Genomic DNA, 16,683 nt, shown 5'->3' with positions numbered 1-16,683 from the left:
GTGGAAGCACTATGACTCTCCTCACATCTAACTTCTCACTATTTTATGTTTCGAGTTTCAAATAAAATCCAACTGAACACTATCTTAATCATACTTACCTGGCGTGGAGGCTACCTTGATCAAGAAGGAGGTTCCTCCAGGGCGAGGCCCTTCCATTGCACTTAGGTTGGGTTGACCCCTGCGAGTATTCCAAATGTGAATACCTCGGGCGCGTAATTTTTGGTAGCGGGGATTGCGTACGCGCATATCCCTTAACTTAAGGTACGGTTTCCTAGCGACGTGTACTTTCACGCAGCGCAATATATTTCACGCTCCTGCCGACGTGTTCGGTTCCGCGCTGCGCAGAAAACACGTCGCTAGGAAACCGTACCTAATATCCCTACCTTAATTGAAATCACTAACTTTTACAGGAAATTCTAGTAGAGCCGGTAAGTCATATGTCATATCTAATGCCCGCCATTCACACTCAGGTCTCAGATCGCCTGAACGTGTGTGGTAGAAAAAGCTTTAGACTTAGACCAGACAGACCTACTTAGGTCTCGAGCTTTTTTCGCCACACACGTTAAGACAGTCTGAGCGTAAGAGTCGGGAATCCTCGGAAATGGCATCCCATTTGATAATCCTCTCGCGCGGTTATCTACCATTGAGGAATTTCCTTTTGGTAAAAATTATTACATGAAGCATACATTTTCTACTCTTATTACTTCCCCTCAGGATGTCTGGCAGCCCTAGATCAAGCTCGCGCATCTCTCTCTCTATTTCAACATCATGATGGTGTCACAGGAACAGCTAAGGATCATGTGGTTCAGGATTATGCAGGGAAAATGTTCAATGCCATATTATCTCTCCGCCGTGTTCTCAATGTCTCATCCCATGTCCTACTTGCTCCAGAGTCTACAGGTATGGACATCATTTAGCCTACATATAAAGACTATAAACGTATATTGTAACCTGATTGTATCTAATAAATAACTTTTCCCTAAGCAATGTAAAATGTCACGAGGAACTGCTTAAATTTCATGCTTTCCATTCCAATACATAGGTATTTTGGGGTTTTTGCCTCAAAAACCTATTTTCAGAACTTGTGGACTCGTGTTCACAAGTTCAGATTTTACATGTTTGCAAGTCTACTCTATTTTATTGCAAATTCTATTCTATTCTATTGCAAGTCTACTCTATTTTATTGCAAATTCTAAACGGATATTTCCACCCATTTCCCGATTTTGAAAATTTGGACCGATTGCAATACTTTCATTACTAGTATAGCTCCGCTATACTGTTACTACTGTTAGTAATAGAAAGTAATAAAAATTGAGCCGGGCCACCTACCCAAAATAGGTTGGTGTTTTTCTAGCTGTGACCAAGGGGTCAACTCGACAGTAACTCGTCATTTTGGGCGAATTTTCACACTTTATGGACTTTACAATTTATTTGCGCCTCCCAGAATTTGACCATTGATTATTGTATATCTGACCATTGTTTATTGTAGATATATCTTTGACCGACACCTTTGAAGACTTTAGTGTTTTTCTAGCTGTGACCAAGGGGTCAACTCGACAGTAACTCGTCATTTTGGGCGAATTTTCACACTTTATGGACTTTACAATTTACTTGCGCCTCCCAGAATTTGACCATTGTTTATTGTATATCTTTGACCGACACCTTTGAAGACTTTGAAATCTCGAATGATTAATCCGCTTTGTAGTAGCTGTTTGGATTCGTTTCTTAATTTTTCGGCATAAATAATTTGTACAATTCGACAGTAATTTGTACAAAAAATACATATCGAAAAATTTATATATTTTCGCGCCTTTGAGTTTTAATGTTTACACATTATTTAAAATTTCATTAATTGACTTCAAAAAAGCATTTGATCCTGTGTGCACACATCACCTTGAACCAGTTCTTTAGAATTCAGCTGTAAGTAAAGTTCAATTTATAATTAGATATTTTCATATTTATGTTTAACAATATGACAAGTTGTTCATTACTTCTGGTACATAGTAAAACGTATACAACGTCTAAAGTGGCTTACCACAAGGGGTTTCTTTTTCTAAAAAAAAAGCGGATTAACAAACAAATGGAGTCACATTCCATGCAAGTCATCGAGTGACGACTGCCCGGGAAAACCAAGCATATTATCCGAGCAAGACTTGTGCCTCAAACATTCCGCGCATAAATAAAACAACTCCCCAATATAATTTTCATTCGTTTGAGTGGAAGCACTATGACTCTCCTCACATCTAACTTCTCACTATTTTATGTTTCGAGTTTCAAATAAAATCCAACTGAACGCTATCTAAATCATACTTACCTGGCGTGGAGGCTACCTTGATCAAGAAGGAGGTTCCTCCAGGGTGAGGCCCTTCCATTGCACTTAGGTTGGGTTGACCCCTGCGGTGGCCCTGATCCTAGCATATGTAATGTTTCAGATAACTCGGGCTCCACTGATGTTCTAACTCAGGTTGACCCCTGCGAGTATTCCAAATGTGAATACCTCGGGCGCGTAATTTTTGGTAGCGGGGATTGCGTACGCGCACATCCCTACCTTAATTGAAATCATTAACTTTTACAGGAAATTCTGGTAGAGTCGGTAAGTCATAAATGTCTTATCTAATGCCCGCCATTCACACTCAGGTCTTAGATCGCCTAAACGTGTGTGGAGAAAAAGCTTTAGACTTAGACCAGACAGACCTACTTAGGTCTCGAGCTTTTTTCGCCACACACGTTAAGACAGTCTGAGCGTGAGAGTCGGGAATCCTCGGAGATGGCATCCCATTTGATAATCCTCTCGCGCGGTTATCTACCATTGAGGGATTTCCTTTTGGTAAAAATCGGGGTGTAACGTTACTACTGCGGTTTTTAGTGACGAAGGATTTACCCTGCATTGGGTGACAATCTTCCTGACTCCTCACATTAACCTTACCCTTGGAACCGGAAAAAGTCATCATGTGGGGAGTAGATCAGCTAACCCTAACCAGCCTAGCTAGCTGGCAGTTTTTCAAAGGGTTCTTTCTCTCTGCTAATAAGCACAAGTCCTCACGATGGGAATAAGCACAAGTCCTCACGATGGGAATAAGCACAAGTCCTCACGATGGGATGGTTCAGGACCAGGCAAATAAACATGGCTGAGCCCATCACCCCGGTGTATGGCTGATACAAAAAGACATCTTTTCTTCTTTCTGCCATCACCATTCTAAAGCCAAAGCCGCTAAAACAACAACTTGTATTTATTACCAGGAAGCACCAGAGATTACTCATCCAGCAGGATTCCTATCAGCACACGCACATCTATCATTAGAATCATTGACATCACCCATCTTGCCTATTACTACGATAGAAACTGCTAGCAAAGCAGGGGAATATACACCTCTAGAGTCTGGTAAGAAATTTTACCTATATAATTTTTATTTTGGGGGGAAAATGGCCCAATGGTCGAAAATTCCGGCGTTTGTAACAACATATTTTATTTGAAGTACCAACCTCAGTGGTGTAGTGGGTTAGCACGTTTTGCTTTGAGTCTGGAGGTTGGTGGTTCGAGTCCAAGTGAAGTCATGAAATTCAGAATAGTGTATTGAGGGGATAACGACATTTGTGACAAGTTATGCTTAACACAGTTCTATTCTATTGCAAATTCTATTATATTCTATTCTATGGCAAATTCTACTCTATTTTATTGCAAATTCTATTCTATTCTATTGCAAGTCTACTCTATTTTATTGCAAATTCTATTCTATTCTATTGCAAGTCTACTCTATTTTATTGCAAATTCTATTCTATTCTATTGCAAGTCTACTCTATTTTATTGCAAATTCTATTCTATTGTAAATTCTATTCTATTTCAAATTCTATGCTATTACAGGTCCCGGTCTAGACGTACATGTGGTATCTCTAACCACTCTACATGTCAAGGGAGAACAGCATGCTACTGGTCTGGTACTCCGGAGGTTGCGGTTCGATCCCTGCTATCCTGTTCCTCGCCATAGGAGCTTCAGTGGAGATGAGGTGAGTGAGAGATGGTTAACTTAACCCCCGGGCCCCGGGGGCCACGAAGTGAGTTTAAACTCGGTTTAAGCAAACGGTTTATTATTATTATTTTTAATACAACCAGATCAGATTGGTTAGTCCGAAAGTTAACCTTGAACCGAGTTTAAACTGAAAAATCGAGAACCGTTTGGAGTTCGGAAAAATCCCAAAACACGTATTTCTTTATTTTGAGGGGGGAACCTTTTTTTTTAGGCTTTAATGGCAGGATTCTCACCTAATGAGCTCTTCCACCCAACCGGTTTTTGTCAGCTTAATAGCTGACATTAAAAGGAAAGAGAAAACAAAGGAGGGAGAAAAAGGTATTAGAAAAATAGAACAGAACAGAATCAGAAAGAGGGAAAGAAGAATAAAATTTAAGAATGTTTGGAGTTTTTCACTTAGTGGACATTATGAGAAAAACTCTTTAACAAGCACTTTAAATCCGTCAGTGCAAAGGGTGTTTCTAATATCCACCGGCAGATTATTCCAAAGGCGTGCTGCTCGAATATGAAAGGAATTAGTGGGACCTATTTGAAGCACAAATCACCAATCAATATGAATTTCCCATTTTTGGTGCTCCCCCTATTGTCGAGAGAACATGTAAAAATGAAAATTTGAATAGGCCATAGCTCTGGCCCTGGTTGTCGGATCGAGATCAAACTTGTACTAAAGTACTACGTTTTTTAAGACGTTTGATACGATGTATCACAAGTAGGGGGGTTCCTATTTAAGATTTTAAAGTTGACCCCCCCCCCTGGGGCCGCCCGTGATAGTGCCGAAAAATTGAAATCCCCTTAAAACAGGTTCCCCCTGAAAATAAAGAAATACGTGTTTTGGGATTTTTCCGAACTCCAAACGGTTCTCGATTTTTCAGGGGTGGCAACTTTTTTTATAAACACCCTGTATAGGTACAGGGTGTCCGGCTGACTGTACAACGCTTGAGAGTTAATGCAGGACATAAAGGCTACCATAAAAACCTATTTGGACAGATCCGATTTTCAACAGGGACTGAGTTATTCAGGATTTTGTTTTTCGAAGTTTTTCATACCTTGTCCTCTTAAAACGCCTTTATCTTTTGAACATATTAGATTATGGAATTACATGCAATTATAATCCCGACTCAAGTGTTTTATTACAGATAAAAAGTTCAATGAGGAGCACGCAGGTTCGATTTATAAAAAACTAAAATAAATATGTGTGGAGTGGATTATCGAGATTATTCTCACGGAGGACTTTGCTTTTATGAAGAACATGGGTTTCTGATTTTTGATGCAGGGCAGTACGACAGTAGGTAGTTCTACTCGTACGTACATGTCATATGCCTACTTCACAAATAAGTAGACATTTAGACTGGGGTCTACAATCTCAAGTTACAGTCACATGTTACATCTGACTCGGAGACTACTCGCGAACCTTCTCCAAGTATTCTCAGTGTGTCTGTAACATGGGATTATAGCTGCAGCGTCAGTTTCTATGTCTCACGGCTTTCAGGGAAAAATCCGGTCAGATCCAATGAAATGATAACAACATACCACTACAGCCTGACGACACCCTGTATAGATCTTCCCTCACGTTCCTAGATATAGACAAGACTGCACCACTGAGTAAATCAGTGTCCGTCTGTTCCATGAACCTAGCTGCTTTCTATCTACAGAGTTCCAACAGTAGATAGGAATCACCAGTGCAGAATATCGGAATACACTAGATGTTCAGAATATCGCGAAACCCTAGTGGTTCACTGAATTGGACTCAATCGGGCCCAAAAATTAGTAAAGTTCCTAAAAAAGTTGTCAAGATTATTCATTCTTTACTGTTTGATTTTCATCCCTCCTTCATATTTTTGTACTTAATATCTACTTTTACGTAGTAGGTAGGCACTATTTATATCTACTATTAGATATTATTGTAGTCTCTAAGGCTGTTTAGAATGTAGAGGTTGTAATGATATAGTGTATGGCTGTGAATTAGGTTTCATTCAAATCAAGGAATTAAATATTGATCTTGGAAAAAAAGTGTTATGAAACCTCGATATTAGTCTTATTTGGACATTTTATTATCCGAATTTTATATCATTTTTAAACACTTCATCCAAATTATTTAAAGTGCGAATTTCTTTATGAGAAATTTTATGTTGTACTTCAAATTTTAATTTAATTTTAAACTTGAACTTATTTTGTACTTTAAACTTCATTATTTTGTATACATTTTTCCCCTGTATAGAGCATCTCTTTGTTGATATCAGATATATTATTATTTGTACATTGTTGTATTTTACAGAGATTTTAACCTATGCTTTAATGCTTTGTAATTTAAACGTAAATGTGTTGGTAGTTATTAGGCTTGTATTCAATTCCACTAACGATGTAGTTCTTCCAAGGAATTCTATGAAAGAAGGGTCTTCCCATACTGTTCTTAAATAGAAAACACATGGTGTGGAAAATGGCATTTCTTTCATAAACCTCCTTATACTTATGTGAGAACTTTGTACGATACTTTGTATTAGGTTGTTTTTATTATGCTTTAGTTGAGCATACACAAAGATAACAAGTTTATACCTTATTATGTTAGTATGTTACATCGTTATCGGAACATATACCTAATATACTATGCAAATTTTACCATAATCTGTGTCTGAGTGAAATTAAATAAAATACGTATGAGAATAATTTTTAACTAACTTGACCTGGTTTTTATATTTACATTTTCTTCCTCTTAGGTTGGCCGTACACGATCAGGTTCTACCTGATAGTGAATGGCCAGCCCAATATATTTCAAATCATTTTCAACTTTCACACCAGCCGAAACCCGTCGCTTCGCTCCGGATTTCTGCTAGTAAATCCCTAAGGCATGGCCGTTCATACTCATCCATTTAGTGGTCTAGCTCGGCGTAGCTTAACAAAAACGAACCGTAAATAGCCTACTCCCTTCACGGGAGTGCAAGCAATAAGTTGACAAAGTTTCATAGCAATCGGATGAGCGAGCGGTTTGGCACAGGCATAAAGTTCCGAGAATGAACATTATCCCATCAGATAAAATCCGCCCGGGCGGTAAATGGAACCCGCGGGCCTAGTGCTTACAAGACATAGGCTTGGTGGCAACATACAATTATGGTTGTGATTTAGCGCATGACATACTTTATTACTATTTTTTACGTACTTCTTTTGTTTGAATAACTTCTACATTTTTTAGTGGCGGGTATTTTACCTTCCATTCGTCAACAAGCTTACTCACATTAATCTTTCCCAGCCTGAGGGGGGCTGCGGCACGCCATTGTCCAGATGGTAAATGGTCGCCTACCTATTTTACGAATATTTCTTTGATTGTTATGAATTTTCTTTATGGAGAAGCCAGCCTAGTTAGCTTAGTTGGTAGTGCGTCTACCTTGTAAGCGCTAGGCCGCGGGTTCAATTCCCGCCCGGGGCGGATTTTATCCTGATGGGATTATGTTCGTTCTCGGAACGGCTGGCTTTCTCCTATCCTGTCTTACTTCTCTCTTCGATTTCGGGACGATAAGACCATAGCAGTTACAGTTCCCTCTGTCAAACCTCTTTAAAAAAAACTTTATGGAGAATGCTTAGAGGACTAAAGGGGCATGTTCTGAGTTCTTCAATCGACGAAACCACTTGGAATACAGATGGTCCGTAATTGAGGAAGATCATCCACATAAAATATTGTAAGAATAAATATTGGATATATGGCAATCAGCTTCATGTCTATTGTCAACACCTGTGATACTAAACGAGCGCTTGATGCAAAAGATAAAGGAGGAAAACTACTAGAAAATATGGTAGCATAACTGGATAGACACTTGATATCTCAGGAACAATTAGTATGCAACTCTCAACAAGAAGGAAGAACTACTGAGGATTCTCAAGAGATAGAGGATAACACGCGTCATGTCTCATCCGAGGCGTGTTACTGCGTGTGCTATATAGACACGCGACCTAATGACATTCTACAAGCAAAGACATCAACCTCCCCTCCCTCCTCACATATTAGATTATGGAATTACATGCAATTATAATCCCGACTCAAGTGTTTTATTACAGATAAAAAGTTCAATGAGGAGCACGCAGGTTCGATTTATAAAAAACTAAAATAAATATGTGTGGAGTGGATTATCGAGATTATTCTCACGGAGGACTTTGCTTTTATGAAGAACATGGGTTTCTGATTTTTGATGCAGGGCAGTATGGCAGTAGGTAGTTCTATAATGGGGTGTAGAGGCACTGGATCCATAACCCCCACCTCTGGGTGATACGCTACTGCTCTGAGTTCTACCGTAATCATCTGGAATGAACAAATGAGAATCTTTACAATGGAGGAAATAGAGGGAAAAATGTTTGTGCCTATGACGTAGATTGATACACTGTAATACTGCATAAATGAGAATCTTTACAATGGAGGAAATAGAGGGAAAAATGTTTGTGCCTATGACGTAGATTGATACACTGTAATACTGCATTGGAAAAGTGGAAATACTTTTTTTGGTCCTCTCTTTGATGTTAGTACTGAAAATTTTAGTTGTGCTAATGTCAAGCATTAAATGTTAACCCCAATTTTAATATGTAGGTACACTCCGATAAAATTTAATGCATTGACTTGGACTTGAACCATGACCATTTGACATCCGATGTTTAACCACTACATCACTGAGGTTGGCGCCTTGTGAGTCGTGACTACTACCCAGGATTTAGGAGGGGTAATTATGTATTTAACTAAATAGGTGTTGGCGCCTTGTGAGTCGTGACTACTACCCAGGATTTAGGAGGGGTAATTATGTATTTAACTAAATAGGTAATAAATAAATAAATAAATAACTGCAAATAAAAAATAAACAAAACTGAACAAAAAAACATCGTTTTTACAGTGGCGGAGCGATGTTTTTACCTTCAGGCCACTGACCGTTTCCGTTCTCCTGCACGGTTACATTGAGTTGTCCTGTATAGGAGTTGAAGTGGTGTGGGGAGCGAGGGGGTGCGGGTAGGGGCAGCTGATTGTTGCGGGGCATACTATACAGAGCCTCCGCTAAGTCCGCGGCTCGCTTCAGGATGATTTCCTTAGGGACGAGAAGAGAAGATTGAGTAAGTCATGAAAAACCTTTTTAAACACTTAAAAAAAGTGGTATCTTTTAATCAAGACTGACATGTACCAGAGATGACCTGATTGCATGTACCTCAGCAGCCATCAAAGTTGCATACTTCTGAAAGAATGCCATCTGATGTTCATTTGACAAGCCTTGGACACGGATAACTTAGTAAGGGCTGAGATTTTGAATCTGTTCTAAGGATTCTCGAAGGAAAACTGTCGTTTCACCATTTATTCTTGTAATTCTTACGATCCAAAGACACCTTGCTTTGATAAAAAGGTATATTTGAAACCATCACTGATTTAGTTGAGATTATGGAATTACATGCAATTATAATCCCGACTCAAGTGTTTTATTACAGATAAAAAGTTCAATGAGGAGCACGCAGGTTCGATTTGTAAAAAACTAAAATAAATATGTGTGGAGTGGATTATCGAGATTATTCTCACGGATAGGACTTTGCTTTTATGAAGAACATGGGTTTCTGATTTTTGATGCAGGGCAGTACGACAGTAGGTAGTTCTACTCGTACGTACATGTCATATGCCTACTTCACAAATAAGTAGACATTTAGACTGGGGTCTACAATCTCAAGTTACAGTCACATGTTACATCTGACTCGGAGACTACTCGCGAACCTTCTCCAAGTATTCTCAGTGTGTCTGTAACATGGGATTATAGCTGCAGCGTCAGTTCCTATGTCTCACGGCTTTCAGGGAAAAATCCGGTCAGATCCAATGAAATGATAACAACATTGATTTAGTTGATGTCACATATTTTGTAACTTACCTTGGGTAATTTTTCAGGATCACCCGGATGTCTCGGTATCAACTTTTGCAGCCTTTGAAATCCGTAGTCTATCGTTGGTTCATTTAGAGCTGAAAAAGAAAAGAATAGGTCATATTTAGACTGGGGTCTACAATCTCAAGTTACAGTCACATGTTACATCTGACTCGGAGACTACTCGCGAACCTTCTCCAAGTATTCTCACAGTGTGTCTGTAATATGGGATTATAGCTGCAGCGTCAGTTTCTATGTCTCACGGCTTTCAGGGAAAAATCCGGTCAGATCCAATGAAATGATAACAACATTTACACATTATTTAATTATTTTTATATTGAACCATTGCTGATTTTATAAAGACCTGATATATTTAGGTAGGTACCTACATAAAATTGTATTGAGAATTGTGGAGGGTTTTCCAATCCAGTTAGACAAAACTTATTGGAGTCAAAAAAGATGGAAAAGCGGGATATAGGTACTCCTGATAGAAGGGATAGTTTTCCTGTTTTACACTTCTATTTAGTATTTGATTTTGTCACTTTTTAGAGAGGTACATATAGGCCCGGATGTCTCGGTATCAACTTTTGCAGCCTTTGAAATCCGTAGTCTATCGTTGGTTCATTTAGAGCTGAAAAAGAAAAGAATAGGTAGGTCATATTTAATTATTTTTATATTGAACCATTGCTGATTTTATAAAGACCTGATATATTTAGGTAGGTACCTACATAAAATTGTATTGAAAATTGTGGAGGGTTTTCCAATCCAGTTAGACAAAACTTATTGGAGTCAAAAAAGATGGAAAAGCGGGATATACTCCTGATAGAAGGGATAGTTTTCCTGTTCCTTTCAGGAAAAGTTTTCCTGTTTTACACTGTCTTCTAGGTACCTATTTAGTATTTGATTTTGTCACTTTTTAGATAGGTATATCCCCCTTTTCCATCTTTTTTGACTCCAATAAGTTTTGTCTAACTGGATTTCAAAATCATAGGTTTGATCCCCGCAAACCCTTTTCTAGCAAAAAATAACTATGGTTCCCCAAGACCTACTTCAAGACCACAGCACATTGCATACTTACACACATAGACGAATCTGCCGGGCGCTCCTTTACAGAATTGTTTAGATTTATAGGATAACGTAACTTCTACGACACCTGGTATATGGCGAGGTGGTGTTTGTACTCGGATAGCATGCGATGTGATCAGCTGGAATTTAGAGAAAAAAATCAAATTTAGAAAAAATTTTAACCAAGAAATAGGCAGGTTTACCTAACCTGGATCAGTTAAAAAGGGTAAAGATTGAAAAAAGCTCGTTACAATTTTGTACCTACATTTTTTTTTTTCACAAAAAAGATAAAACGATTGGTAAAAAAAAGACTTGTAAGGGAGATTCATAAACGAAAGTTCTCAAGACAAAAGATGCCTGCCTTCGTATTACCTATTACCTCAAAACCTGTCGATTTATTAGGATTAATTTGGTTTTGAAACTTTGTTATCAACTTGGATAGGAAAGACAAAATGGGAGAAAGAAGGGAGGTAGTAGGAGGAGGAGGTGGAGGAGGAGGTGGAGGAGGAGGAGGAGGAGGTAGAAAGAGAGAAGTGACTACATGGCCTGCATAACAAGTTTAGAGTATTTCTTGTCTGTTTGCACAAGATAGGTCTGTTAAAATGCCAAAAGTAAAAACTGAAGCAAGATAGGTATTGTTTTCCGATTTAATTAAATAGGCGATGAAGTCTTGTTAGCACAGAGACGAGTTATCTTCCTAACTTCCACGACATTGCATGGAGAAAGTACAAACAACTCTCTGGGACCCAGCGAAGTGACAGAGCGAGAGGGGAAACCAGAAGATAGAGAAGAGGAAGAGTGAGGGGTGAGTGAAGAGGAAGAGTGAGAGGTGAACATGGAGAAAGTACAAACAACTCTCTGGGACCCAGCGAAGTGACAGAGCGAGAGGGGAAACCAGAAGATAGAGAAGAGGAAGAGTGAGAGGTGAGTGAAGAGGAAGAGTGAGGGGTGAGTGAAGAGGAAGAGTGAGGGGTGAGTGAAGAGGAAGAGTGAGGGGTGAGGGAAGAGGAAGAGTGAGGGGGGAGTGAAGAGGAAGAGGGAGGGGGGAGTGAAGAGTGAGGGGCGAGTGAAGAGGGAGGGGGGAGTGAAGAGGGGACGTTACTCCAGAAATCATTAAATAGATCTGCGATCTGCAGAGGATCTGTAGATAACGTAGACCCATTTTTTATACGTAGTCTTTTTTCTTGTTTTTTGTTTCTGGAGAACTCCTTCACCACCTCCCACACCCTTTTACCTTTTTTATTTTTAGGAGCACTTTGAATTCGCTGTATGGTATACATTTGTTTAGCTTCCCTCACTATGTTTTGCAGTATTCTGCAGTATCTCTTGTAATGATTATGAAGAGAAACATCATTAGAGTTCCTGGAATTTTGAAAAAGAATTCTTTTTTGAGCACTAGAATTTATTATCCCCCGGGTTATCCAGGGTTTACGCTTTTTAGATCCTAAAGTAATAGTTTTATAGGGAAAGTAGTGATTGAAAGTGGGAAGTAAAAGATTATAGAATATAGATAGTTTGTCGTTTACATCGTTAGTGCTGTAGATAGGAGAGAAATCAATGTTTGAAATATTTTCTAGGAATTTGGGGATTTTTTTGGGAGGATAAACTCTAGTGAACACTTTAGTATTGTTTTGGAGTGGTTGAGCTTCCAAGCAAACGACTTGAGCAAACTTATGGTCTCCAATCCCACTATAGAAGTTACGCACATCATTTAATATTTTAGATGGAGGAAGATTGACACAGATATTGTCAATACAGGTACTGGTGGTTGGCGTGACTCTAGTGGGAGTGGAGACTGTAGTTTTAAGATTAAAAGAGTTAAGTAGAGTAGAGAATCGGGTGCGGGCTGAGTGGGGTGTAAGGAAATCGATGTTAAAATCTCCACATAGGATGATACATCTGAACGTCTTGACCTTTTCCAACACTTTTTCCAGGAGATCAAAGAAAACGTCAATGCTACCACGAGGATTATTTGACCTGTAAACGCCCAGAATCACAATCCCCGCGTCCGCGTTAACCGCTACCGTGTACTCAAAGCTGTATTCCACACACCCAATACCTATTGGTAATGGAATGAATTTCAGGTAAGTACGTAACGTAAGTGAATTTTCTAGGAAAAATAGGTAATATTTAGATAAAACTGACCCGAAATTCAGACTTTCATTCAAGATGATCCCAAGATCCCTAAAAGAAATTTAGCTAACAATATTTCACCATGTAAAAGTTGTAGGAGAGTTTTTCTCAATGACTGGGCATACCAGACTTACAATGAACTACATAGGCAATAAAATTTACAAATGAACAACAGGGATTTACAACGGGATTTTTACACGGGCAACACCTACATAACTTATTGAACACTATAACGTTATGTACATACTTTTGTACATCTACATAACATACATATATCTACATTATTGTACATACAGTATACATCATATTGAGTACTTATTATAACTACATACCTACCTAGGTACTTAGTTTCTACGTACGAGTATACTTATCTAAATGTTTGAGATATGTAATTTTCAACTTGATAACCTCAGAGTATTTCTTGTCTGTTTGCACAAGATAGGTCTGTTAAAATGCCAAAAGTAAAAACTGAAGCAAGATAGGTATTGTTTTCCGATTTGAGGTACTACCTCAAGAGCGCTTCCGCTCAGGTGTAGAATGATGTCTTCGAATGGTCCATTTTTCGGAAATATTGCACTTTTTATTTCAAGTTGTAGTTTTTTAAGTACCTTACATCAAGGGCTTGTCTTAGCATTTTCAAGACTACTCTTGTTACATACAGTGCATTCATAAAGTCCCCCTCCCCCACCTTAATTTTTGAACCGATGAATTTAGAAAGCTGAAATTTTGTATACGAGCCTACATTAACCTCTAGTTTCTTATAGGCTATGTAAAAATTCAGGGACTTTTTCAGGGTCGCCCCCGGGGGGGCCAACTTTAAAATCTTAAATAAGAACCCCCAACGTTTGATGCATCATATTAAAGACCCTAAAGAACGTAGTACATTGGTACAAGTTTGAGCTCGATCCGATAACTAGGGTCGGAGTTATGGCCTATTCAATTTTTTATTTTTCCATGTTCTCCCGCCAATAGGGGAAGCACCAAAAATGGGAAATTCATATCGATTGGTGATTTGTGCTCCAAATGATTCATATTGAATGATTCATATTGAAATTTAGTCCCAAAAATAATTTTCGAAACATCCATTTTCACCCCCGGAGGCCATCAGGGCCGGAAGTCTAAATTTAATTTTTGGGTCTGAATTTCAATATGAACTATTAGTGGGACCTATTTGAAGCACAAATAACCAATCGATATTAATTTCCCATTTTTGGTGCTTCCCCTATTGGCGGAAGAACATGGAAAGATGAAAATTTGAATAGGCTATAACTCCGGCCCTGGTTATCAAATCGAGCTCAAACTTGTACCAATGTACTACGTTCTTTAAGGCCTTTAATATGGTATATCAAAAGTAGGGGGTTCTCATTTAAGATTTTAATGTTGGCCCCCCTGGGGCCGACCCTGAAAAAGTCCCTGAATTTTTACATAGCCTATAAGAAACTAGAGGTAAATGTAGGCTCGTATACAAAATTTCAGGTTTCTAAATTCATCGGTTCAAAAATTAAGGTGGGGGGGGGACTTTATGAATGCACTGGAGGTACCTTAATTTCAACTCCGATTATTAATTACTCCCTAAACATAGGGTTACAAGTTACATCCCTGTACATAGGGTTACAAGTTTCATCCCTGTACATAGGGTTACAAGTTTCATCCCTGTACAGTACAATGGTTCCAGCCACTAGTGTTGGCGTTGATGAAATGGCTATTGGGTGTGGAGGTGGGTGATGAGGCTCGGGTCACGGGGATGAAGGCGGACTTCTCGTCTGGATCACTGGAGAGGGTGTGATGGTCGTACGAATAGGACGAGCCCGTGGGAAGAACTGTGGAGGTGAAAATGGATGAGATTAGATCGGTATACTATTTTACTCTCTTTAATACCTAGGGATTACACGATTTTTCTTCGTCAGTTTACAAGGGGGATTTTTTTTTGGTTTTCCCCCTTTTTATTTCCCCCTTTTTTTTTTTCTTTTTTTTTTTTTTTTTTTTTTTTTTTTTTTTTTGTGAGGCGTGCTTACACGATTTTTTCTTCGTCATGATTTTTTTTTTCTTTTTTTTTTTTGTGAGGCGTATACAAATGAATTTTATTAGTGTGCTCACATTGCCAACGAAGAAAAATCCCGAATATTTTCAACTTCGAACTAAGAAAATTTCGTTCAGTGTGGGATGTAACTACTAAGGTCTTAAGTTATGGAAGTTTTGACCTTTTGGGAAAAGCAGCACAACTTCAGTGATCCATTAGGATCTGGAAATGTGTTTAATTCTTCCCAATATAGCCATGCTGTATGCTCTATCGCTATTGGGATCTGGAAATGTGTTTAATTCTTCCCAATATGTATAGCCATGCTGTATGCTCAATCGCTATTGAAGATATTTTCTCCGAGTTCAAAAGAAATGCTAAGCTAATGTAGTGATCGTAGGTTTGTGAAGCTTAGCACACAACACCTATGGGACCTTTGGCCCCCTACATCTAAGTAAGTCTCTAGGTCAGTGGTTCTCAAACTTTTTGGCATGGCGCCCCTTTGGGCATATTCTCATTTTTTCACGCCCCCCCCCTACCTTACACAACCCCTCGGTATATTATTTTTACCTCTGGGCCTGATTTGACTCCACGCCCCCCCAGGGGGACGCGCCCCCCAGTTTGAGAACCTCTGCTCTAGGTTGTGGCTTGTGGCTCTAATATAGAGATCACTTACCATTCATGCTGGCATTAGGTGTGGTTCCATTAGTAGTGGTGTAGCCCCCGTTAGATGAATGGGGTGTAGAGGCACTGGATCCATAACCCCCACCTCTGGGTGATACGCTACTGCTCTGAGTTCTACCGTAATCATCTGGAATGAAGAGATGAAAATCTTTACAATGGAGGAAATAGAGGGAAAAATTTTGTGCCTTTGACGAAGATTGATACACTGTAATACTGCCTTGGAAAAGTGGAAATACTTTTTTTAGTCCTCTCTTTGGTGTTAGTACTGAAATTTAAACCGTTGGCTTTGAGCGCCATTTTTCGGTCACGTGGTACGATTTTGACAGCGCAAAAATTGTTTTGACATGGAATCTTACGAATAAATCGAATAATCAACTTGAAAAAGTCATTATTTTGATCATTTATGGGTTTTTTCGAAAGAAGAATCGAGGTGTGTTTTCAGATTCATGGGGGCAACTGTGAACATCAGTAAAATAAGTGAAAAAACACATTAATGATTAATGACTTTTTCAAGTTGATTATTCGTAAGATTCCATGTCAAACTTTTTTTTGCTCTGTCAAAATCGTAATACGTGACCGAAAAATGCCGCTCAAAGCCAACGATTTTTCGCGTTTACCTACATATATCGAAAGATTCAAATTCGGATCAATTTTTTTTTAGACTAAATAAACTTACTTTTTTATGTTGATTTCATTTCTGACCTCAAAAATATAGGGTTACTTTTAAAAAATCAAAGTTGACCTTAAAATGATCTTGAAGGGGACACCTGGTTAAATTCCAGAGGTCACCATTAAATGTCCCCCAAAAAGTTAGGACAATTAGCGAAAACACGAATTTTCTATCTTGATTGGTTTTCAAGATATTTGAATGTCTCGTTTATTATTGGAC

At 38.7% G+C, this 16,683-nt stretch overlaps 1 protein-coding gene, 2 long non-coding RNA genes, 1 other non-coding gene and 1 pseudogene across 4 annotated transcripts; 4 read left to right on the top strand and 1 right to left on the bottom strand.

Moving 5' to 3' along the window:
• The first annotated feature begins 90 nt into the window (after nt 1-90).
• LOC113471890 lies at nt 91-253 on the top strand. The gene has a single exon (XR_003394418.1). It is a non-coding gene; the product is annotated as a U1 spliceosomal RNA (small nuclear RNA).
• A 1,841-nt stretch (nt 254-2,094) lies between these two features.
• Nucleotides 2,095-2,548, top strand: LOC113471888. Its single transcript, XR_003394416.1, has 2 exons — nt 2,095-2,386; nt 2,465-2,548. It is a non-coding gene; the product is annotated as an uncharacterized LOC113471888 (long non-coding RNA).
• Nucleotides 2,307-2,547, top strand: LOC113471891 (annotated as a pseudogene).
• A 686-nt stretch (nt 2,549-3,234) lies between the features above and the next one.
• On the top strand, nt 3,235-3,986 carry LOC113471889. The gene is made up of 2 exons (XR_003394417.1): nt 3,235-3,382; nt 3,863-3,986. It is a non-coding gene; the product is annotated as an uncharacterized LOC113471889 (long non-coding RNA).
• A 10,654-nt stretch (nt 3,987-14,640) lies between these two features.
• Nucleotides 14,641-16,091, bottom strand: LOC108253784 (transcription factor collier-like). The gene is made up of 3 exons (XM_017448407.2): nt 16,073-16,091; nt 15,787-15,921; nt 14,641-14,913 (listed from the first exon to the last, which is right to left on the bottom strand). The coding sequence occupies exons 1-3, from the start codon at nt 16,089-16,091 to the stop codon at nt 14,741-14,743; spliced, it is 327 nt and encodes a 108-aa protein (XP_017303896.1). The 3' UTR covers nt 14,641-14,740.
• Between the last annotated feature and the right edge of the window lie 592 nt (nt 16,092-16,683).

The sequence above is a fragment of the Diaphorina citri genome, unplaced genomic scaffold, assembly GCF_000475195.1.
Source record: "Diaphorina citri unplaced genomic scaffold, Diaci psyllid genome assembly version 1.1 scaffold3219, whole genome shotgun sequence".
NCBI classification, from domain to species: domain Eukaryota; kingdom Metazoa; phylum Arthropoda; class Insecta; order Hemiptera; family Psyllidae; genus Diaphorina; species Diaphorina citri.
Note: the sequence above shows the minus strand (reverse complement) of the source record. Positions and strands in the feature narration are given on the sequence as shown.

What these genes read in the sequence shown, in the direction of transcription:
- LOC108253784 (XM_017448407.2), bottom strand. An exon ending in ACCTAATGCCAGCATGAATG is followed by an intron (nt 14,914 to 15,786) that starts GTAAGTGATCTC and finishes TCACCTCCACAG; the next exon opens with TTCTTCCCACGGGCTCGTCC.